The 24,401-nt window shown below is 34.5% G+C and overlaps 1 protein-coding gene across 1 annotated transcript in view; it reads right to left on the bottom strand.

Annotated features, from left to right (window-relative positions):
• Positions 1 to 23,280, bottom strand: part of LOC131160669 (DNA damage-binding protein 1) — a 52,379-nt gene extending 29,099 nt beyond the window's left edge. The window contains exons 1-11 of the mRNA XM_058116524.1: positions 22,902 to 23,280; positions 17,919 to 17,967; positions 13,833 to 13,892; positions 13,645 to 13,736; positions 12,921 to 12,972; positions 12,771 to 12,833; positions 12,591 to 12,640; positions 1,219 to 1,294; positions 664 to 873; positions 419 to 525; positions 152 to 260 (exon numbers count right to left, since the gene is read on the bottom strand). Coding sequence (XP_057972507.1) covers positions 152 to 260; positions 419 to 525; positions 664 to 873; positions 1,219 to 1,294; positions 12,591 to 12,640; positions 12,771 to 12,833; positions 12,921 to 12,972; positions 13,645 to 13,736; positions 13,833 to 13,892; positions 17,919 to 17,967; positions 22,902 to 23,005 — 972 coding nt within the window. The 5' untranslated portion in view covers positions 23,006 to 23,280. The remainder of the gene's footprint in view (positions 1 to 151; positions 261 to 418; positions 526 to 663; positions 874 to 1,218; positions 1,295 to 12,590; positions 12,641 to 12,770; positions 12,834 to 12,920; positions 12,973 to 13,644; positions 13,737 to 13,832; positions 13,893 to 17,918; positions 17,968 to 22,901) is intronic.
• Between the last annotated feature and the right edge of the window lie 1,121 nt (positions 23,281 to 24,401).

The following is a 24,401-nucleotide window of genomic DNA, read 5'->3' as shown; positions in this document are numbered from 1 at the left end:
AAGCTTGTGCAAGCAATTATGGCTTAGATTAACAAATACAAAGTAACATTTGGGAAATCAAAATCATCTCATAAGTTTCACTTCTACATTCTTTCTTAAACTCTACATTTATAGACTGAATACTCAAAATGAGGCATTATGTTTAACACACCTGAGAATCTCCATAGCTTGAACCAACAAAGACGAATGCATTATCAAGATATGATATTGTTGATGCAATAGAAGTCTCTCCCAAAAGCTCAATCTTGAGACCAGTTACTCTACAAAAAAAATTTGACAATCTTCAGGAAAACTTGTAATGCACATAGATTTGTTCAAACTTTGTTCCGCGTGCGGGGAGATGGAGGAAAAAAATGGCTGTGTAAAAAATATTCAAGATAGGTTTTCTATCACATGAATGGAATATTTCATCTCTCACTTTTCTTTCTCATGAGTTATAACAAGTAAGTGAAGAAGGCCCGCATGATCACCAAGGAGGTATCGAGAACCATCAGCATCAACCCTTCCATATGCTCTTGTGATGGACTGAAAAAACACAATCCAAAAGAAGCAAAATATAAGACAACATAATACATATTTAAAGAATTAAAAGGTGCTCGTAAAGGAGAGTAAAAACTCTGGTAATCACTGAATAAATTAGCAGCAGCATTGTGAGTAACCTACTGGTCGGATTGGGATTGCTTTGAAAGCATTGGCACTGCAATATACAATTGTTTCTTCTCCAATAATAAGGACGCCGCAAAGTGGTGGTGGTACTGGAATGAGCAATTCAGCCCCATTATCAAGATTGTTCTGTGACCATGGACCTTCAGCAAAATCTTTATCCTTCAATGAAACCTCATATGTTTTGACATGGCGAGCATCTTTGTTATCCTGCAATTTAAAGAAAATGGAAACAAAAAAGGAGGCCATGAGTTTTTCTGCAACTTCTTAAATAGTAAACAAATAGACTAAACTATGTCCACCCATTAATAAGCTGATCATCTGCATGACCAAGCAAAATGTCTCCCATCATCTGGAAAATTCCATGTTTTACTTAAAAAATACCACCTTAAAGACATAATTGATAAAAAAGGCCCTCAAAAAATGGAAAATTAAAATATAAATGAACAAACAATTCAGTTGATAAAGGGAGAGCAAAAACATTTGTGTATGCAGAAATATTTGTGTGAAATTTTACTCATGAATGAAAACAGCTGTCAAAGCCACATTGGAGACCTGGTAAAGAACCACAATTGTGGGTTTTGAACAACCATAAAGGAACTTGATATCCAAAACTTGAAGCTCCTCAAGCCTGAAAATACATAGGTAAATACCAAACAAGTTAGAGAAAAATTAAAAACACCAATTTTAGGGAAGTATAAGCAACAAATAGTACTGAACAAAGCACGAAAAAAGAATTAATTAAAACCTCAAAATCTGTACATGCAATAGACATGGAACTAGATAGCACAATTGCACAGAACAGACCCACATTTTTCTGTAGTCATGTCCCATTATTCCCAAGCACAACAGAACTTTAAACATTAAATATTTAGATATTTCAATTGAGGATGTTTGCTTCCCTGTTGTTTTTCTCTGCATTTTCATCTCTCTTTGCACCCTGATGCGCCTATCTCATCCCTTCTTGTTATGGACAGTTTGGAGGTTCTTGGTATTTTCACTTCCATCATAATTTTAATGCTATGGATTGGAGGCCAAGGCCTCGTTTAGTTGTAAAAAACAGTTTTCATTTTCCATTTTTTCCAAAAAATTACAAAAAAGTAAACTAATTTTTTATTCTTAGAACATTTGTATGAGATAAATGAACAATAATAAACAGCTTTGGCTCCATTTGCCTGCGGAAATAGTTTTTTTCATTTCTAATTTCTCAAATAATTACAAAAATGCCACTTTGTCCTCCAATTTTCGAAATTTAGATAGAAAAGTTGAAAAACATTTTTTTTCATTATTATTTTTCTAGATTTCTAACTCTTACTTTGTGTATGGGAGCATGAAATTCAAATCTTGGGATTAAATTTGTATTGATTATGTATAAAGTTTCTTCTAAATCTATACAAATCCAAATTCAAACCCCAAAATCCATGATTCCAGTCTTATAATTTTTGGAAAATTGGAAAATAAGTTGTCTTTTTTGTAATTATTTTGAAAACTATAAGTAAACAATGAAAAAATGTTCTGCACATTTAAACACACTTTTCTTTCTATCTTTTTAATATGAATCTTGAAAAACTAAAAATAAGCTAATTTTTTTTATAATTCTTTGGAAAACTAAAAAATAGAAAATGGAAAATGTTTTCCACAACTAAACAGGCCCTAAGGATCTTCCTCTCTCTCGGGATTATTGGATTATTTTCATAATTTTCTTTGGGGAGATGTTAGGATCTGGTGCATAGCTACCTGGATTGCTGCCCCCTGTGGGCAATCCAGATCACATGCCAATCTGCAGGTCAAGAGTGTCCCAAGTCAATGGGTGTCAGGATCCAAATCCCCCCTTGAATAGATCGAATCTCGAGCCTCAGCATCACCCACGTCTGTATATCATTTCTTGGGTAGATGAGACTCCACTGCATGTTTCTGAATGTCATAGGGTTACTCTCTGGATAGGTGCACACTCTGCCAAAATATTATGTAATGTCTTGCCCATGGAGGTGGCCAGTATATTAGTCATACCTATAACTATGAAGTTAGTGCCCATAACTTTGGACAGAAAGCACTGACACATTCAAACATAGCAATGGGACAATAACCTTGGACCTCTTAAGCCCATTCGGAAAACTATTGACAAGGGCACCTCCTTAGTGTCTACCACAAAAAAGCACCACATTTGACATGTAAGAAATTTTTGAAGAGGATAAAGAATCAGGATTGGAGTTAGTATGAGCACCAAAAGCAGAGTTGTAAGTTTGCTTGCAAGAGCTTCAGCCTCCCTAGATTACCCAACTATTGAGTGATTTTAACGATGTCACTTGACTCACTCCTAAAGAAATGCCCAATGAGTTGCCTCCTCTACAAGACATTCAACATGCTATTGACTTTGTTCCTAGGTCCTAGTTACCAAATCCCTCAGTATAGGTTGAACCTTAAAGAGCGTCTAAAATGAATAGACAGAAGGAAGAATGGTTAAGGAATGGGCACATTAAGCCCCCGTCTCAGTCCTTGCACCATCCCAACTCTTTTGACTCCAAAGAAGGGTGGCATATGGAGAATGTGCATTGCAAGTCAGGCCATCAACAAAATCATAGTGAAGTATACATTTCCAGTCCTAGGTTGGACGATATTTTATATCAGTTAGCAGGTTCAAGAGTCTACCCCAAATTGGACCTAATTGTAACCACTATCACCAAATTAGGATCCAACCTGGGAATGAGTACAGTACAGCTTTAAAGACCCAAGCCGGCCACTGAGTGGCTTGCCATGCCTTTTGGGTTGTCCAATGCACTCATCATGCTTATGAGAATCATGCAGGACTATGTCGTCCTTCCCAAGCTAAGTTCATCGTTGCCAATTTTTATGACTTTTTAATCTATATTCAGCCTAAAAAGGAACACTTGGACCATCTTCGTGTGGTTTCATTACTCTTAGATTTGTTCAGATATGTGTTAACCTTAAATGTTCTTTCACACTACGTTTTCTTAAGGTATGTCGTGTCAACGCTAGGCATTTCTGTGAATTTCACAAGGTGAAAGCTATATTGGATTGCATAACTTTCATGGGCTAGCCACCTTTTACAAGCGGTTCATTAGGAACTTTAGCATCATAGTGGCTCTCATCAATGGTTGTTTGAAGAAATAGGAGTTCAATTGGTCTATAACTGCTACTAGAGCTTTCAGAGAGATAAAACTTAAAATGACTAAGGCCTTTTTATTCAATCGAACTAAGTCATCTGTTTTATCACATCCAAACTTCTTTGAAATCTTCAAGGTCACCTGCTGTCTGTCTGGATTCTGGTATAGGTATTAGCAGTCTTAAGAGGGTCACCCATAGCCATGGTCTTAAATTTCCACGAAATTGTCAAAATTTCCGTCGAAATTTCCGGTTTCCATCACCCTCAAAATCGAAATAGCAATCGATTTCCGTCTTGCATAATTTCTCTCGAAATTTCAACGAATCACCCGAAATTTATCAAAATCTCGAAATTTTAAACGAAACTTGTTGAAATTTAAACTATGCAATGAAATTCCCCTAGAATGCAAATGAGAGATTTAGGAGTGAAGAGAAATTTCTCTCTTAATTTATTTTATTTATTTTTATCGAAACAAAAGATTATTACAAGTGCTTTTGAAATTTATGAAAAGTAAACTTACAACAACATTTTATTTAACCATTCGTGTATAAATTAACATTATTTATACAATAAATAATATTTAAATAATTTATGAATTTCATTTGTATTAATTGATTCACTAAATATGTTTGATGCACATATTATATTACAACTTCTCCACCTCATAGACAGCATAGATGTATTTACTTGTAATACAATAGTCCTAAAACTTACATTGTTATGTCTATTAATCATTTTTAAAGCTTTATAAAAGAATTCCATGCTTTACTACTTATTTCCATTATTTTTTCAAATTGAAATCAAAATTGACATCGAAATTGAAATTTCCGTCGAAATTTCCATACTCTTGAAGCTTCGAAATTTGACTCAAAATCGAAATTTAAGACCTTGCCCATAGCCTACTTCAGCAAGAATCAATGATGCAAAGGTGAAATATACCACATATAACCAAGAGTCCTGTGTTGTTGTGCTGGTACTTTGGTGTTTTTGTCATATATTCCCATCACCTAGCACTTAAGTATCTACAATCTCAAAAGAATCTTTTTTGCTAGGCATGCTAAATGGGTTAAATTCCTCCAAGAGTACTCTCTTGTTCTTAGGCACCGTCTGGATACTTAGAATAAGCCAGCTAGCACTTTTTTTGATATATATATATATATATATATATGGGCAGAATGTACAAGGATTTAGAAAAAAAAAAAGAGCAGGGGGTATAAAATCCTCCCTTTACATCAATAGTAAGCAATTACAAGTTTCAGAGTCTAAGCCCAAAACCAAACACAGTGAAAAAGACCGAACCAGTCCCGCTGCATGTCTTCTAAAGAGATGTGGCAAAAAACACATTCACTGAAACCCAAAATGGAGAAAGGTAAGTCACTCTACTCCAAAGCAAGTTACTAGATATAGTCACTCCTTTGAAAATTCTGGCATTCCTTTCCAATCCAAACACACCAAATTATAATCATAATAGAGCATCACCATAAAGCTTTCCTTTCCTTTCCTTTACCAAAGCCTACAAACATAATGGTGCAAAATGCCTTGACTGGGGACGGACAAACCCAGCTCTTACCAAATAATTTATTCCAAATAGCCAATGCGTAAGAACAAAGAAGTAACAACTGTGCACAAGTCTCTCCACTCCTCAAGTAAAGGACAAAAAGATCTGGAGACAGGGCTTTATTGGTTCTTCTCTTCTGAAGCAAGTCAATGGTATTAATTCTTTCAAAAACCATAGCCCAAATGAAAGCTTTTATTTTTTAGTGAGCTTTGGTATTCCAAATCAATGGATGCAAAGCAAATTTATCCCCCATTGAGTCATGGGCAAATAAGAGAAAAACGATTTACAAGAGAATTTCACTGAAGCATCTAAGCTCCAAATTGTAACTCCCCAAATGAGTATGAAGAGAATCAAGCAACCTGGTCAAGTGGGCAAACTCATTAATCTCTCATCAAAATTTCTCCAAAAATGGAAACTCCATAAATGCCTTTCTCCTTGCAGAAGAAGAAAAGCAGAAAAGGGAGTATCATGCAGATTTGATAAACAAAAAATACGAGGGAATTAAATAACCAAAGGCATATCCCCAACCCAATGATCTTCCCAAAAACGAATTCACTCCCCATTACCCACTGAATACTGGACTTTAGGAAGAAAATAATCATAAATCTGAGATACAAACTTCCAAGGGCTCAAATACGTAATATTATTTCCCACTCGAGCATCCCACCCATTTTGTAGTATTTCAAATTTACTCTATCCATCCTGAACATTACCCCAAGCATTCTTTTAAGAAGTTACATGTTTGTTCTTCTAATACTTCTTGTCTTCTTTTTCATTTGGACCCTAATGCTTTTGTACTTGAACTACCATCCAATATGAGCCTTAGTCCTATTTTCAATTTTGAGTAATCCTTTGCAAGGAACCTTTAAGCCTCCTTTTGTGCAGATATCAGACTTTTCGAATGGTTCCTCCCATCAATTCCAATTCCAGTGCTTTCATCTCCTCTGCCCACTTCTACAAATCGTGTTAGGAGCATTCTAGAATACAAGCATGTTGCATCTATGTGAGGAGGCTATAGATGATACCTAGTGACTGGACCAATCACCCTACAAATGACTCCACACGGATTACCAAGGATGAGTAGTGTAATCCAGATTCATATTGGAGCATAACATCCATCTTTCCTCACTGATGACAAGTTTTTCTCACCCAAAGGGAATAGATGGCAATCACGCCAACAAGACCTTCCTATCTAGCACATGCATAGACATAATCTAGGGTCATTATGCTTTAGAATTTGTCCAATTATGTGCTGTTCTAATTTTTTGGGATTTGATATTATTTCCAAGATATTGTTTCCTTATTTAGTGTTAGGAGAAAGCCTATGTATAGACTTCATGTGTAACCATAAGAGGCAGATAGAATATTGAGAACTATGACCTATAGAGTCTTGCTTTGATTTTCCTTTCTTTATTTTTCCCATTTTCTGTTACCTTCTTTTGTTTTCTCTTAGTTCTCTTTATTCTCTTTCTAATTCTCTACTGCCAATTAGTCTTGCATTACCTCACTTGTAAGAACAGTTAGAATCTACTAAGAAGTGAAGTCCACGTGAATGTCTTTATTTTTTCAAGGAACCATGGTCACAAATTTCTATGAAATTGTCAAAACTTTCATCAAAATTTCTGCTTTCCTCCACCCTTGAAATTGAAATGGCAGTGAATTTAAATAAAAAATTAACAAAACATCTGAATTTTGACAAAGCAAATTTTTTCAAAAATTTGACCGTGGAAAGAATTTTTCTTGAAATTGAAAATTGAGATTCAAAACCAAAAATTGAAATTTCTTTCTTAATAAATTTATATTATATTGAAAATAAAGATTATTACAAGAAGGAAATGAATGATAACTTTCAAACTTCCGAAATTTTATGAAAATTAAACTCAAATATTAGCTACAACATTTTATATTACCTTTTATATAGAAAAAAATGTATTCACATAATAGCTAATATTACTCATCAAAAATAAAATAATATTTAACGAATTTATAAAAATCATTTTTCAAAGAAAAAGAAACCTTATTTAAAAGAAGAAGAAGATATAAAAAAGGAGGGTTGTTTTAATTCTAAATTCTTCCATAGCTCAGCTAATGGTAGTAGGAGTGTCAATAGGGCATTGGAAGTGAGGGAGGGAGAGGTTATTTCTAATCCTAATCTGATAGCTAGAGAGTTTACAGACTTTTTTTGCATTTCTTTTTTGTTAGATTATCACTTTACCTAGAAGCTTAGACTCTTATGTTGTGGGCCAACAATGTCTATAAAGCTTTAACAGTCCCCCCGCATGTGCAGCTGACAGCATGTAATTCAATAATTTTTTAAACACCACACAATAAACACGGGCAATAAGACTAGAACCCAGGACCTCCTGGTAACTAGCTTTGATATCATGTTAGATAATCACGTTACCTAAAAGCTTAAGCTATTAGGTTGTGGGGCAACAATGTATATCAAACTTTTAACATTTTTGTCCGAGGAGAGTGGAGATAGGCCAATAATTGAGGGTTTAGCACAGAATCTGATTTCTTTGGATCAGCCATCTTGGTTGGAGAGACCTTTTGAAGAAATTGAGGTTAGGCAGGTTGCATTTGAGATGGATTAGAATGAATCACCAGGTTCACATGGCATTAATATGGCTTTCTTACAGGATTCTTGGGATGTGGTCATAGTAAAATAAATGAAAGATTGTTAAGGAGTTCCCTTTTAATGGTGTTTTGAGCAACAGTATTAATTCTACTTTCATCTTTGCTGCCTAAGAAAGTAAATCTTTGCATGTTGCTGATTTCAGCCTATTAGTCTAGTTACTAGTGCGTACAAAATTAATGCTAAGGTGCTAGCCTATAGACTGAACTTAGTCATAGGAAATACGATCTCTCAAGTTCAGAGTGCTTTTGTTGGGGGTAGGCAGATTGTTGATGCTATTTTTTAGTGGCAAATGAGGTTGTTGAGGATGTTAGGAGGAATAGAAGGGAATAGTGTAGTGTTTAAAGTGCATTTTGAAAAGGCTTATGATCGAGTCAGCTGGGAGTTCCTGGATAGGGTTTTGGAGAGGAAATATTTTGGGATAGGTGGAGGTCTTGGATGAGGAGCTGTTAGACTAATATTTCTTTTTCTATTATTATCAATGGGGAGCCTAAGGTTTACAGCTTCAAGGGATGTTAGAGAAGGAGATCCTTTGTCCTCATTTTTGTTTGTATTGCTTCTTGATTGTTTAAGCAGTTGATAGATAGGGTGGTTGATAGAGGGTTTGTGAGATGTAGTGGAGTGGCTAGTGACAACGTCATAGTTTCTGATCTTCAGTTTGCCAATGATACTATCTTCTTCTTAGAGGATCATAAGGAATCTTTTTTAAACCTGCTCCATCATTTTGCAACTTTTTGAGTGTGTTTCTAAGCTAAAAGTGAATTTGGGAAAAAGTGGGATAGCAGGTATTAATCTAGGAGGTGGTAGAACTTTGGAGTTGGCTTCTTTAGCAGGGTGTGCTATCCTTAACTGGCCCTTGCCATATTTAGGCATTCTGTTGGGTTGTAATTCTACAATGTGGGCTTTTGGGTACCCATGGCATAGAAGGTGTCTGAGTGTCTTGATGGGTGGAAGGGTACTCTTTTCTTTTTTTTTTTCCTCAAGGTGGTATGGTAACTCTTTTGTCAGTCGTCTTTCCAGTATTATTCTTTACTTTTTGTCTATTTTTAAAATTCCTGTTGGGGTGGCTAGGACTATTGACAGAATCATGAGAGACTATCTTTGGTATAGGGTGGGGGAGAAGGAAGCTCATTTGGTTAGATGGTAGATGGCGTATCGGTCTAAAAAAGAAGGGGGTTTGGGTCCTGGGAATTTGGTGTCTAAAAACATTAACCTAATGAATAAATGGTTATCAAGGTTTCTAGCAGAGGAGAACTCACTTTGGCATGAAGTAGTTAAAAGTAATTTGGCCTTGGAGATTTATAGCTTACTTTATCCATATTTTATTCCTAATACCAAATTTGAGGTGGACAATGAGATGAATATTTGTTTTTGGGAAGACCCTAGGGAGGAGGATTTGGCTCTTTTCATGTCATTTCCATGTTTATATTTTCTATTTTTATTACATACTGGCCCTGTTTCTTCCTTTTTGTTTTATAATGGGGAGAATTTTTTGTGGAATTTTCATTTCTGTAAATCTTTGAATGATAAAAAGTGGAGGAGCTCACGTATTTGTTGAGTTTATTGGAGGATTCTTGTCCTTCCAATAGGGAGGACATGAGAACGTGGGTGGTGGAGTCTTCAGGAGAATTTTGAGTTCTTGACCGAGAGAATATGTCCCTTTCTTTCTTTCAGATGCTTTGAAGGCAAAGTTCCCTCCAAAATTAAGGCCTTAATTTGGTTGGTTGTTCTTAATAGAGCTACCACTAACAATCTGTTGCAAAGGAGGAACTCTTCTAAGGCATAATCTCTGGACATGCGTGTTCTTTGCTTTGATAGTTCTGAACTTGCCTCTCATTTGTTTTTGCTTGTTCTTTCCCTTGGACGATTTGGAACAAGTTAATTGGTTTTATTGGGAAGCTGGGTCATCCATAATGTTGTGGAGGATATGCTGGCTATTTCATTTTTGGGGTTCAGAAAGATCAAAGAAAGGCTGCTCTATGGAGATGTGGTTTGTTTGATGTGTTGTGGGGTATTTGGATGGAAAGGAACAACTGCATTTTTAAGGGGAAGAAGAATTTTTGGGGTTTTGTTTCAGATAAGATCCCATATTTGGCTTCTTTATGGGCGGCTTCTGCTGGATGTTTTCAAGGGATTATGTATTGAAGATGTTCAGCGTGATTGGTCAGCTGTTTTGTATTAATTATTTTGTTTTCCTACTTTAGTTTTTCCTATTTTTCTCTTTTTTTGGAGTATTCCTTATTCTCCTGATTCTTTCTCTATTAATATACTTCTTCTTCTACGATCAATGATACAAAAAAGGAGAACGAGTAGTCCCCAAACAGAACAGCAAAAGAAAAACTACATCATCTTAGTGAAGCAGTCCAGTCCCTACGAGTGAGGACCAGCCATCACTATAAGCCCAAAAAGAAGCCAATTATCGAATCCTGACCCGAATAAATCCCACTGAGAATCTCTTCCCTGTAAAATTCTAGCGCTTCTTTCCAGCGAAATTCCCCACAACACAGCTTCAAGAACACATCTCCACAGCCCTTTCAACATCCTTACCTTTCCCAAAACCAGCAAAAGATATAGTCAACAAATCTTCCACAGAATTTGGACAGACTCATAAATTTCCAAACACCCCAGAGTGCCAAAAGTTCAAAGCAAAAGAACAATGAACAAACAATGGAGGCACATCCTCTGAACTATTACCATACATAAAACAAATATCCAGAAACAGAGCAATAGAAGGTATCCCAATCTGCATCAGATTGTCGGTGCAAACTCTATTAAGAACCACCAGCCAAACAAAAGCCTTTATCTCAGAAGAAACTTCAGCCTCCCAAACACCTCAATAGAGAGGAAAGATCTCATTAATCCTAGTAGGATGAGAAAAGAAAGATTTACAGGAATACTCCCCCCAAGAATCCAAAGACCAAACTCTGCCATCACTCCTATTAGAGACTAATTGAAATACTGAATATTTTCAATACAACTATTTTATTTTAGATAATTGCATCTTATAGACAACATGCTCATTTCATTTACAATATTATAGCTTTAAATCCTGCATTATTATGTCTACTAAGAGTCTCTGAAGTTCAATTTTAAAAAATTCCATGCTTTACTACTAACTTCCATCATTCAAACTGAAACTGACATCAACTTCGAAATGTGTTTGGAAGCCTGGACATTATAGTTGAAATTGAAATATAAAACCTTATCCCAGCCTTCCAAATAGCCTTCTCAAATGAAATAGAACATATGAATGGAAATAAGGGCAAATAATAGAAACAACTGCTGCAGTAGCAGAACATTGGGGGGAAAATCATGTTGTTCTTCATGATAGGTGTTGTTCATTGTTTGTTTATTCCCCACATGCAATCAGGCTGCACATGCAGGAGAGTGTTAAAGCTTGATATACATTGTTTGTTCATAGCCTAACAGCTTAAGCTTTTCGGTATAGTGGCTGCTAATAGTTTCCATGGAAGTAAAGAAAGGTCTTTGCTCAATTGCATTTTATTGATCTTTAAATTGGTCACTAGTTAAATTTATCAGGTTTATTCAAATTCCTCTCTCATCCCAGTCTCCTTGTCATGAATGCTACTACAGCACTAGAAAAGAGGGACCCAAAGTAAGTAGATTGACCCTATTTACAAAGTTTTATTTTCAAGAAGTTTTTATTTGATCATTACTAAAGATCTAGCATGCTCATATTATATTGTTTGAAGGATTAGTTTTCCACAAACACCATGCCAGTATGCTTTTTGAGGTGTAATGCCTTTTTAAATCCTCTTTTCTGGACTGGACAGCCTCTATCAGACCTTTTTCTCTTAGGATAGCATAGAAAGAATTATTATGAAGGGGAGGAAAGAACAAAACTAGAAGCAAAAGAAAATAAAACAGAAGCAAAATGAAAACTTTAAAGCAACAAGCTCAAAAATCCCCTTTGCAAGCCTTTAGAATGTAGTTCACAACTGATAATCAAAGGATGAGATAATTTAACATAATAGTTGCTTTAGTTTGTTCAAAGTGATAAGGAGACTGGCGGTCACATTTTGATTGATTGTCACATTGCTCATGGAGTACAGATACTGGTTTTTTTCCTCCTCTGGTGTTTCTTGCGTGCTTAGAAGGTGGTGGGTTTACTAAGTGATTGGGGACAAATACCAGGTTTTAGGCAAAGCATTATTTGGAAAACTGCCTGTTTGTCTTGTATGCAGTGTCTGGTAGGAATGCAATCAAAGACTGTTAGAAGGCAAGAACTGTTCCATTTATCATTTTAAGTGTCGTTCTGTCTTGATTCAGTTGGAGCTCTACTCATCCTTTTTTTTTTTCTATACTTTGTTGTTTTTGTTTTCTTTTTTTTTCTTTTTTATTTTTTTTGTTTTGGTGGGATGTGAGCTGGGAGGAGGAGCAAGAGCATTGCCCATGCAGTCAACCGAAAAAAAAAAAACGAATCAGCATACAGAATAATTTATGTTCTAACAGTGGTTCCCAGAAACCACTCAAGCTGCAGCTAATTGCTTCAGTGGAGGTTACACCCCTAAAAAAAAAGCTTATGGAGAACACACCCTCCAGAATATGTTGTAAATTAGAGGATTGAGAGAATAAGAATCAAATACCTAATGTTAAATGCTTCCTTTAGCTGTCCTTTGTTATCAAATGGAATGACCTGATAAAAATAATGTGTTTTAATACTTTACAGCTATAGAAAGTAATAATAAGAATTCCCTAGCTAATGAATGTAAACCTTGTTAAGAAAATTAAAGCACTACTTAATTAATTGTATCAAGACAATTTACCTTAAACAATCCATCATACAAATGGAGCCCAATTAATCTGCAGTCAGGATCAATGATGCCAATCTACAGGTGGGAAAAATGGCTGACTTTCTGAAAACCACCTCAAGAATTCATGATTATAGTGAAAATAATCACAGTTATTTTATATACCTGACCATTGTCAGTAGGACGACCTATACGATCGGAGACATCTCCCATTGCTCTACACATCAAGAGCATCAGTTCATCAGTGGAAGAATGCTATAACAATTTTCAAATTTATATAAGCTCCCAGAAAGATCAATGCAGGCAAAGGAAATGATTAAAAAAAAACTTAAAACAAAAAAGTATTTAAAACTTCCAATTGCTAATTAGTTTCCTCCAACTTTTGTAGTGGTGTCAACAAGACATGGTTCAGACCAAGAAAATCCAAAACAAAATTAAAGACCAAAACCAAAGCAGGTCTATTTGCTTCAATATCAGCATTGCAAGCATCACCCTTGAAAATGAGAGTTCACACACAATCCATACCTTGCTCCATAATTCAGTAATAACATATTCAATTGCAGTCTTATTTCCTCGTATTTAATTTAGAAATACATATATTGGACATCTGTTTCAACAGCTCCATGATAAAAATCAATAGGGATAGGCAAAGCTATGTAGAAACAAGAATTCAATTAGCTACAAAATTTCTAACCATCCAAGAATAGACTGAAAAGTTCAAACTTCAGAGAACAAAATAAAGAAATATGACTAATTTCTTTCACATATATAAGGTACAGTCGTACAGAATGTTAGAAAAGACAAACAGCTCCGAGTGTTAGCACACTAAAACTCTTAACAAACTAAATACCCATAAAAATAGCATTTTGTTTTTGTTTGATGTTTAGACCTTGTAATAACCTCAGATGCCTCAGCATCCCACTGAAGAACACAGAATTTGTATCTCTCTGTGGCAATGAATAGAAAATCCTGTGCTTCACCCTGTTGAGTTCAAAATAGGAAACAGAAGTATTAAGAAAAAAAAAATGCTCATGGAGTAACTATGTAATTTTAAGAAACATAATAAACCATACTCACATGAGGGCGAAAAAGTTCAAGTGTTGCAATTCTTCCATATATTGGCACATCCAACATAGGCTGCACAAAAAAAATTTGAACTTCACTCATCTATGTACACCATGCAAACTAGGAATAAAAGGTGTCTTCATTAAATCTAAACACCAAACTATTGAGCATACATCAAACCGGTAAAACACGACACATTCTTTCTGGTGTTCCGAGAAAATAAAATGAAATATCTAAAATTTCACAATAGTACCACCAATAAAAATTGTCAAACAGTGCACCAAACAAGAATATATTGCGTTCAGAGATAAAAGTTCATATGACAAGGATTTCCACATCTAAAAATGTATCTATAATTTCCCTAGTTAGCATAGAACATTGAGATTAGATATTGGACGAACACACATACAAAAGGAGAGGAAATGAAATACAGGTATCAACATCTAAAAGTGTATCCAGCCAGCATACAGATCAATGATCGTTCTGACAGCACTACATAGGAGAAAGACTGAAATAGGAACATACAGACTGAATAAGAAAAATGTGTCAAACAGTACATTCTTAAATTCCTGAAAAGAAATAGAGAACATAAATGAAGTCCTAACAAGCAAAGTTGAGACACTATTAGCATAAAAAATATGCCTACGAACTTCCACCAAGCTTAAATGTGAAACTGATATTTCCAACACACAAGATGGTCAAATCATTTATTTAATCAGGTAGCATTTCCCACACAGATATGATCACAATCTATTCAGGTTCAGAAAAATTCAGAAGACGCAAAAAAAGCATAAACATAATTCTCTGGTTTTTGGTGGATAGAGTCTTGAGGATCAAAAGGCTGATCTCACTGAATGTTTTCTTCTTCCTACAATAAAGTGACAAGTTAATTTTTTAATGGAAAAAGAAAATTTATTGAGAGAAGAAAGAAATACAAAGCAGAGGATAAAGGGCATCCCATCAGGAACACCCCCCTCAAAAACCCAAAAAAAAAAAAACACACACACACACACACACACACAAATGCCACAAGAAGGTCAAAATAAAAAATAAAAAAAAATCAATTATACAGACAGTTGGGAAAAACAAGTTCCCTTTAAGAATCCAGATGAAAAGGCCCATAAAGAAGCCCAAAAAAAATTTCCCTCAAAGCAACTATAAAGACTGAGATTAACCATCCTCAAAGCAACCATAAAGACAGAGATTAACCATTAAAAATACAAGCATTTCTCTCTTAACCAGATGATCAGACACCGCAGTTTTTTTTGGGTAATTTTTTTCGGCTTTAATCATATGCTTCTGTAATGTAAATATAAGTCCACATGTTTAGAGGCATTCTGGCTATCTTATTGAAATAATAGTGAAACAACCATATTGAGTCAGACACAATAAACTCATATTCCCACGGATGCTGGACTGCTGGAGTTGAGTAACTGCAGCTAAACAAAAATATTCCCATTAGAGAATAATCCTGTTCTAGAAATAGTATTGCCACACAAGTGATAAAAGGAGGATAAACGGAATCATTTAAACCACCAATGCACCCTGAGAATGATATCGACAAAATTCTTGTAGCAAATATGCTCTAAGTATCACGTGATCCAATCATAACCCCATATGAATAGCTAAACGAATCTAAGAGCAAAGATAAAATTTCCAAGGAATCAAAGTATAAGTCTGAATTCCTTCCAAAAGGAATCTAAGTGTGAGGCTAAAGCCAAAAGAAATACAAGCACAAGGTGTTATGCCTTCTTCTGCTCTCCTCATCTAAATTTGTCTCTGAATCTTTACCATTTCTTCTTCTTTTTCTCTAAATCCTTATTCTTCTCCATGTCTCCTTCTTTCTTCTCTAAGTTCTTCACCATCTCTGAACTCTTCTTCTTCATGTTCTTCTTCTCTAAACTCTTCTTCTAACCTTATAACCAGACAAAAGGAATCCAAGTGTGAGGCTCTGCTTCTCTTTCTCCTACTACACCACTATACACACTAAAAACTTAGTTAAAACCATCATATTCCTAACTTGTAACCCATCTATTTGTAAACCTAACTCCCCTCCAACCTCCAAAGCTCTAATCCAGCACCCTAATGCCTATGGCAGCAGCTAGCAGAACTTCGAGAAAGTTATATTTCATTCTAGGCTTCTAAGAATTAACTTCATTCAAATTACATCCTAAATCCTTTTCCATTCATAAACTTTATCACATATCCACCATTTCAACATGAAGCCACTATCTTTATCAAATAATAGCCTGCCCAAATAATGAAGTTGTAGACGGTATTATTTAATCTAATACAGCTGCCCTCCCTCACTTGAACTAATCTTTTTTTTATAGAAAAACAAATTTCATTAATAGGGAAAGAATTTACAAGGAAGGAGAAAAAGATAACTCCCAATAAAAATCTGGGAAAACCAGAAAAGAGAACTAAGAACAATAAAAATAGAAAAGCATCAGACCAGCAAGTTCCTCCGATCTTTTTGTAAATCCAGAAAACTAGCAACCATAAAATTCCAAACCGACACACCATAAAGAAACCATATACTGAATCGTCTCCCACACTAGTGTCCAGTTTAACTTCTTCCCAGAAAATACCTATGAATTATGCTCCATCTATAAACCCCATAAGACTGCAAACACGCCACACTTCCACAAAGCAGCCCTATCCTTCTTTCTTCCAAAACCTATGAAGGAGGTGGCTAACAAAACTTCCACCGAAGAAGGGCAGACCCATCTCACTCCCATGATACCAAAAAGTTCCTTCCAAATCCTCCAAGCAAATTCACAATGCAAAAGAAGATTGGATGCTGAATTAGAATTCCCACAACGAAGCACACAAACATCTGGAGAGAGAGCCTTCAAAGGTCTCCTCACCTGCAGCAAGTTATTGGTATTAATTTTGTTAAGCACAGCCAACCATGGTTGTAAAATCGAGATTTGAGTCGTGAATTGAAATTCTAATTTTGGGAATTGAGAATCAAGAATCGAATTGAGTCGAGTCGAATCGAATCCTAAGATTCGGTACAAACTTCCAAAATCAATTCTAAATGATATGCATTTAGTGATGTATGAAGTATGAACAAGAAGCAAAAAGGAAGAACATATTTCATGGGTATGCTCTCCCTGAAAAATGAAAATTAAGGGAATGAATAAAGAAATATTAATAAATAAATGAACTTTATGCTGTTTAAGGGATGAAATCAAGAGAATATTTATTAAAAAAAAAAACTAAACTTTTGGTGTTTATCAACAATAAAAAAAATAATAATATTTCATGCTTTTTTTTTTTGGATAAAAAAATGAAAATAATTAAATATACTACTAAAAAACCAACTTTTGAATCTTAACAACACAACAAAACACAAGTATTACCTTAGCCGATGAGTCTTCTGCCCCTTCTTCTTAATATCAAAACACTATACTCCTCCAAGAGTAAGGAATGGTTTTGTGAAGGCACCTTAGGGCCTAAAATTCTTTTTTCTAATCTTTTTTAGCACAAAACTGACATAGACAAGGAGTGGAAGGCAACATATAAAAATAAAAGCAATGAAAAAAAGAAACGCTATTTTTGGGTTTTAAACTAGTCAGGTTTGTCAGGATATGATAGGTCTAGAGAGTCGCATGGATCGATTGATTCATATCGATTCGTTAAATTTACGAGGTGAATTGATAGATTTGGCAACAATTCAGTTGTTATTAGATTGCTAGTAAGATTCAAATCAATTTGGGGTAAAATTGATACGAATCATATGAATCTAATTGTGAGCCATAAGATTCTAACAAGTATGCAACCAACCATGTAAAAGCACCAATATATGCATGATTTCTACAACTAACTTCTTGATGAACACTTTTCCAACATCATACTGCAAGAACTCTTGCTTGTTTGCCACTATAATTGTATCCTAACATGGCACCACTAATAGATGCCAGCTCACCCTTGCCTCTATGCATCAATCTAAGATGAGATACAAAATAAACCTAGCTATCAGAGGTCATCTCAAGATTGAACCAATTAGAAAGTAAACACACATGAAATCCTATAAAACCTTATTATAACTAAAGCAAAACCTCATAAGAGAGGGAAAAAAAATCAGCATACCTGTAAACCCTGAGGAGTAAGCAAATGAATCTCAATTCTGGTGCATTTCCTGGCATAAGAGGACATTGTTCATTAAATTTTGATGGACCAAATTGCACTTCGAAGCAAGAAAGCTAACAACCATATGAACTACAAGGACTTGAATATAACACGGCTCAAAACATCAAAATGGAAAATTGTACACATTCAAACACACACACACATCAGTAATTCTTTCACATATAACACAAGTGAGTAATACAACTATTAGTCTTATAATAATCAAAGACCAAGATGAAGCTCATGAACTGGATGAAAGCTTGAAGATATACTCCATAGTGAAAATTGGGTAATGTAAATTATAAATATATTTAGGCTTTAAGAAATAAGGAAATATAATGTAACTAAGGAAGTAGTGATTTTCTGTATAGTTTTCTTTTTTTTTTATCAAAATGGGGTAAAATATATTGATCAAAAGTATACTTACAAATACACTGGGCATTCCCAGGGCCAAACAATATACATCAAAACCGGGCATAACCGGGGACCAGATATGGCCAATCTTAGATACTTGCTAAAGCACTCCAAAACCTCATTACAAGCCAATCAAACAAGATAAATATCAAATTTAGCAAAAACTACTCAATATTGTAATTTTTAAAATATATTGTATAGTTTTCTTAAGACTACACAAATTGTAATTTTTAAAATCCTCTTAGAATACATGGAAGCTTTACAATATTTTTGTTTATCAAAGTAAATGTGGGAACATAACGAATTGTGACATTGTTCTAGTTTAATTAAATTTTTTGAAGCTTCTTATTTATTGTTTATTTTATAAAATTTAGGTTCAACATTGAACTTAGTCCAACTGTACATAATTATTCATATTGGATAGTCTAATTACAATTTAACAAAACTGTACTACAATTGAGCAATAAGTTGGGTAGAGTAGGAGATGATGAAGGGTTCAGTTTAATTGAATTAAGAGTCTCAGACTCTAAATGACTTGATTATAATTAGTTTAATTTTGGTAAGGTTCTTATTTATTGTTTATTTTATAAAATTTAGGTTAAATATTGAACTTAGACCAACTGAACATAGTTATTTATATTGGCTAGTGTGATTACAATTTAACAAAATCGAACTACAATTGAGCTTTAAAAAAAAAAAAAGGGCAGCCAGGTGCACAAAGCTCCCGCATATGTGGGGTCCAGGGAAGGAGCGAACCACAATAGAGCTATAAGTTGGATAAATTAGGAGATGACGAAGGGTTCAGTAAAATTGAACTATGAGTCTTAGACTCTAAATTAATTGTAGTCGATAAATTTTGCTCCAGAAACTGCCTTAAACTTGATATACTATTTTTTTTTAATGAAAATTTTAATAATTAGTTGATTTATTTTGTTTTATTATCTGATAACAAACTTGTAATAAACTAATTACTAAATTTTTTGGAGTGGAGCTGATTTGTAATCTTTGTTTTCATTATTATTTTGCTCCTTTCCTTTTGTTTTGCGAGGATATACTATCCTACCTGTTTTTTCTTCTTTCTTCTTGGTGTGCTCTTTTTCTCCATCTCTAATAATTTTTTTTTTTTATTAAAAACGAAAAAAATAAAAAATATGTGATGGACGAAAACCAAAATATCCTCAACTGTTGTAATGAAGAAGAGGTCCTACAAGTTCCTGAATTTTTGAATCCATTATTATAACAGAATTTTTGAAGAAAAATAATGTAAAATTTATGGTTTACAACTAGGCTAAGTTGTTGAAACCTGGTCTTTATTCCAACAGCTCTTCCCTATTTGTTCTTTTCATGTTTTTACTTTGTCCATTGCAAATAAGTGTAATTGTCACTTGATATTTTCACACTGGTTTTGCAGAAAAGGGTTTTGTTAGTTCTCCCCTTTCTTCATCCTTTTTAACTTAAATTGCAACATATTACATACACATATGAGTCATGCTTTTGAATTTAAAAAACTGAAAGTATATTAGCATCACATAATAAAGTAGTGTGAAAACTAAATTATTTAATTATTACAGTGTGGGCACTGGGTGGAAGTCAAAAATTTTAATTGTTCCAAGTTTTGTCTATGTTGCACACTTGCACTAATAAATTATCTGTATCTTGAGTGTAAAAAGGTTCCACAAGTAGAATTCACGAGTTTCAAAACATTGTTCCAATGTAACAATCATTTTTTTTTTCTTAATGGTCAATTAAGTGGATTCCTACTGAACTCAAACAAACTGGAGCTTATTATTTAGAGGCTGCCTATAGGTTTCAGAATTCTTAATAAACTTTGAAAAATTAGAACAAGAATGGCTTACCTGTTCTACATTTTCTTCAAGATATATCTCTCATTTCAGCATTTACTATGATTTGGCCATGCAAATGGAGAATAAGATGCAATGCAAATGGACAAGAGTAAAGATTATGATTGGCCATTCTTTTTCCAGAAGTCTAATTTCAAAAGCAAAATGGTAGAACATTACGAGCAGGGGCCAAGCAACCTGACAAGCGACTCAATGCTGACAGATTATGTATAATGACAATAATGATCATATTGAGGAATTGTCCAAAAATATTTCTAATAAAGTGGCTGATAATTCTCAGACGGAGCAAGAGGGGCAATCAAGTGGAGTATGGAGACCAAAATTAGGATTTTTGGTAATGATTCGCACCTAGAGAAGGCAGGTATTAAAGGAGAAAGCAAGGGCAGGAAAAAAATGTAAAACGACTGTGGATGTGAAGGTGCATAAGTGTCGATCAGACAGAAAGGAGGAGAAAGGTAAGAAAAGATTGCTTCTTGACAATTGTACGAACTCAAACATTTGGGAATGAAATTTTTTTAAAAATAGATCACACTGGAAAGTTTCATGTTGAGAAATCTCAAAATTGCTCTTTACTCTACTTAGATAAAGGAGGAAATCCATTGCAAAAGGGGGGAGGGGGGATGGTGAATATTTCATAAGAGGATAGTGAGTATGATAGTGATTTTGCATGTAATAGAGGTCTATTGTTGGATGAGACTCACAAAAATTGGATAGTTCTTCCTATTCTTCTAACCGTCTTGGGATATTTCTTATCTGCCTCCATCTCCACTTGAATGTATGGAGGGTGTATTTGTCTTTGAGGAGGGGGGATTGGGTGTAGACCTGATTGTGACTAATCAATGTAGGGATGGTTTATTGCCTACTCCTATGGAGGAGGTTAGTCATAGGAATGATAGGATGTTGTGTTGGTGCTAAAAAATTTTTGGATGATATGGGATTTTTGATGGTTGATATGGAGGGAATGATGTTTGATTGGGTGGAGGTATAAAAAAAGTAAAGTTCAACTCTATCAACTATGAAAGTAAAGGCTTGAATAGGGGTTTTCAAATATGGTTTGTTCGGTTTTGTTTTGTTTTAATTTTATTTTTTTGGTGTTTCCCTTGTTTCCTTCCATTTTTTGGCTATGAGGATGTCTTGTACTCTCCTAGGTTGTAATTCTCTCTATTCTCTTTCTTAATATCTCTAGGTTGGAACTCTCCTCCTTGTTGCCATTATTGAACAATTGAAATCATTCTTCAGCTAGGGATACTTGATCTTGGGCTTTGGATCATTCAGGGGTATATTCTTGCATCTTTTTTTGAGTTTTTGACCCATTCCAACTCTAGTTTTCCTCTATACGCATGTATTTGGAAGGCAGAGCTCCCCCAAAGATTAAGGCTTTCATTTGGCTGACTGTGCTTAATAGAATCAATACTTATCTATAGCAAATCAAGAGACCTTTAACGGCCTTATCTCCAGATGTTTGTGTGCTTTGTTATTTGAATTCTGAATTAGCATCCCATTTGTTCTTACACTGTCATTTTGCTCAAAGCATCAGGAATAAATTATTCACCGTGTTGGGAGAAGCTTGGGTTCATCCAGCATCAGTGGAACGAATGTTGGCTGTTCCTTTTGAGGGTTTTGGAAGAAGGATAGGATTGTTCTTTGGAAAGGCAGTATATTTGCAGCGTTGTGGGGTTTATGATTGGAGCATAATGCACGGATTTTTTTCAGAGAAAAAATTGAATTGGCAGCTGACTCAGGAAAAGATCCATTACTTGGCCTCTTTATGGTGTGTTGGCTTTGGATGCTTTAAGGGAGGAGCTGTTTGGAAATTCGGCGAGAATGGAGGAATTTTTTGCTTTTATGTTTCATAGTATTTATTTGTTTTTTAGTTCCATTTTTCTGGATTTTTTAAAATTTTGATGGGCAATGTCTTATTCTCCTAGTACTGAAATCGCTTCTTTTGCAATAAATAATAATAATAATAATAATAATAATAATAATAATAATAATAATAAAGAAGCACTAAAACTGTAATTGTGGAAAATTAATTATAAAGTTATGCAATAGAAAATCACGGATATTTTTGTCAGCATAATGATTTACATCATTTGTACTTTTATAGAGAATAGATACATACATATACAACATAAATAGATATATATGAATGGATGATGTGCTGGTTGCCATACTTGTATGACACAGACACACACACCACCTCTAAGTGTTTGAATGTGTGTGCAATCGTATACCTAAACATTGTATGGTATGTGCACAAGCTCATACATTTACTTAGAAAATTTAACACAATTTCGCTTGAGGGGAAATATTTCCCTCCTCATGTTTTCCGTTGAACAAGAGTCTTCCATCTTCAAATGTTTGAGTAGAAGTTTCATCTATAAAATTTTAATCCCATGCTTCAATATGCTTAAAACTAAAGAAATAAGATAGGATTCCATGAAACAACTTTTAGGCTATAAATAATTTTTTTTTTTTTTTAAATCCAAAACAAATGTAACCCATTCGATTAAAACAATAAAGAGAGCAGCTTGTGAGTCCGAAGAGAGAGAACCCTAGTTTTAAGTGAGAGACTGATATCGGGATGGAAATGAGGAATAATGAAGCAACAACCAAAGATAATCCCCGAGAAATGAGAATCTCTGCGCAGAGAGAGAGAGAGGCTTACGCTACAATTAGATTGAGTTCTTGAGGACTGGTGAAATTGCCGACGCAGGAGTGCGTGACATTGGTGGGCTTGTGAGCTGTGACCACATAGTTCCAGATACTCATCTTTCTCCGCCTCAAAAACCCTTCTCTTTCAGAAAACCCTCACTTCCTCTGTCTCTCTCTCTCTAGAGTTCTTGTGTTCGGAGATGGGGAATCTACGCCCTCTGCACAGGTGCGGCCTCTGAGCCGTCACAGATGCAGCTGAAAATCACACGACACCGATTCATCCACTAGTTGGAACGGAGGAGAGTTCTTGGCCCTTGTTTAACTGGAAAGAGTGCTACGACTCACGAGTTGAAGCGCTCCATGGCTCCTAGTTTGAGAAATTTTTTTACCATAGATCATTCAGAATTTGGAAGATCAATAAATATTTGATAGGTGGTCAATATTTTTAAATAATTTGGTCAGATTTTGTTATGATATGATTACCCAAATCAAAGTTTTTTAATTTTAAAAAATAAAAATGATTATAAAATATGTAGAAGAATAAATAGAGACGAGACAAAAATTTTATGTGGTTTGACTATGTCTACTCCACAGATGGATGAGATCAAAATTTTCACTATTTCAAGATAAATTATAAGATGATTTGAAATCGAACTTATACAATATATATCTCTTCTTTCTATCTTTTCTCTTCTTTTATCCTTTCTATTTGTAAGTCTACTCCAAGTTTTATGTGGGTAATAAGGATAGCACATAATTATGGTGGTGAAAAACAAAGGGACATAATTTATAAAGGGGTGACATCCATTAATTTGAATGATTTTCATAATGCTCTCCCTTGAATATCACTCATATATTAACTTCTTCTGTTAAAATTTTAAGAGGTTTTATTCCGATAAGATGAACAAATTTCTTAAATGTTGTAGGAGGCAAAATTTTAGTGAACAAATATGTTAGATTATTACTTGATTGGATCTACTGAACATTTATATCACCATTCTTCTAGAGTTCATGTGTATAAAAAAATTTTGAAAATATATGTTTCGTTATGTCACCCTTTATGTGTCCTCCTCTTAGTTGAGCTATACATGTAGCGTTATATTCATATAAAACTGTTGGAATACCTTTGATTGATTAAAGACCACAATTTTCTTGAATATAAGAAATTATTTATTTGAGTCACACGTATTCTCTACTAGTTTCATTGATAGCTAGTATTTCAGAATGATTAGAGGATGTTGTTGTAACTGTCTGCTTTATTGATTTCCAAGAAATAGCAGTTTTTTTGTAAAAAAATAAATACATATCCAGTTTGAAACTTAACATTCCCAAATCATATGTACATCTCAAATAATGTAGAATGTGCTTAATTCTATTATAGTGTCGCTGAGTACGAGCAAAATTATATCTTACTAGTAGATTTATAACAAATGCAATATCAGATCTTGTACAATTGGTAGATACATCAAAGAGTCAATAACACTTAAATATAGTACTTCATGATAAAATAATT

This window comes from Malania oleifera, chromosome 7, assembly GCF_029873635.1.
Source record: "Malania oleifera isolate guangnan ecotype guangnan chromosome 7, ASM2987363v1, whole genome shotgun sequence".
Lineage (NCBI taxonomy): Eukaryota > Viridiplantae > Streptophyta > Magnoliopsida > Santalales > Ximeniaceae > Malania > Malania oleifera.
Note: the sequence above shows the minus strand (reverse complement) of the source record. Positions and strands in the feature narration are given on the sequence as shown.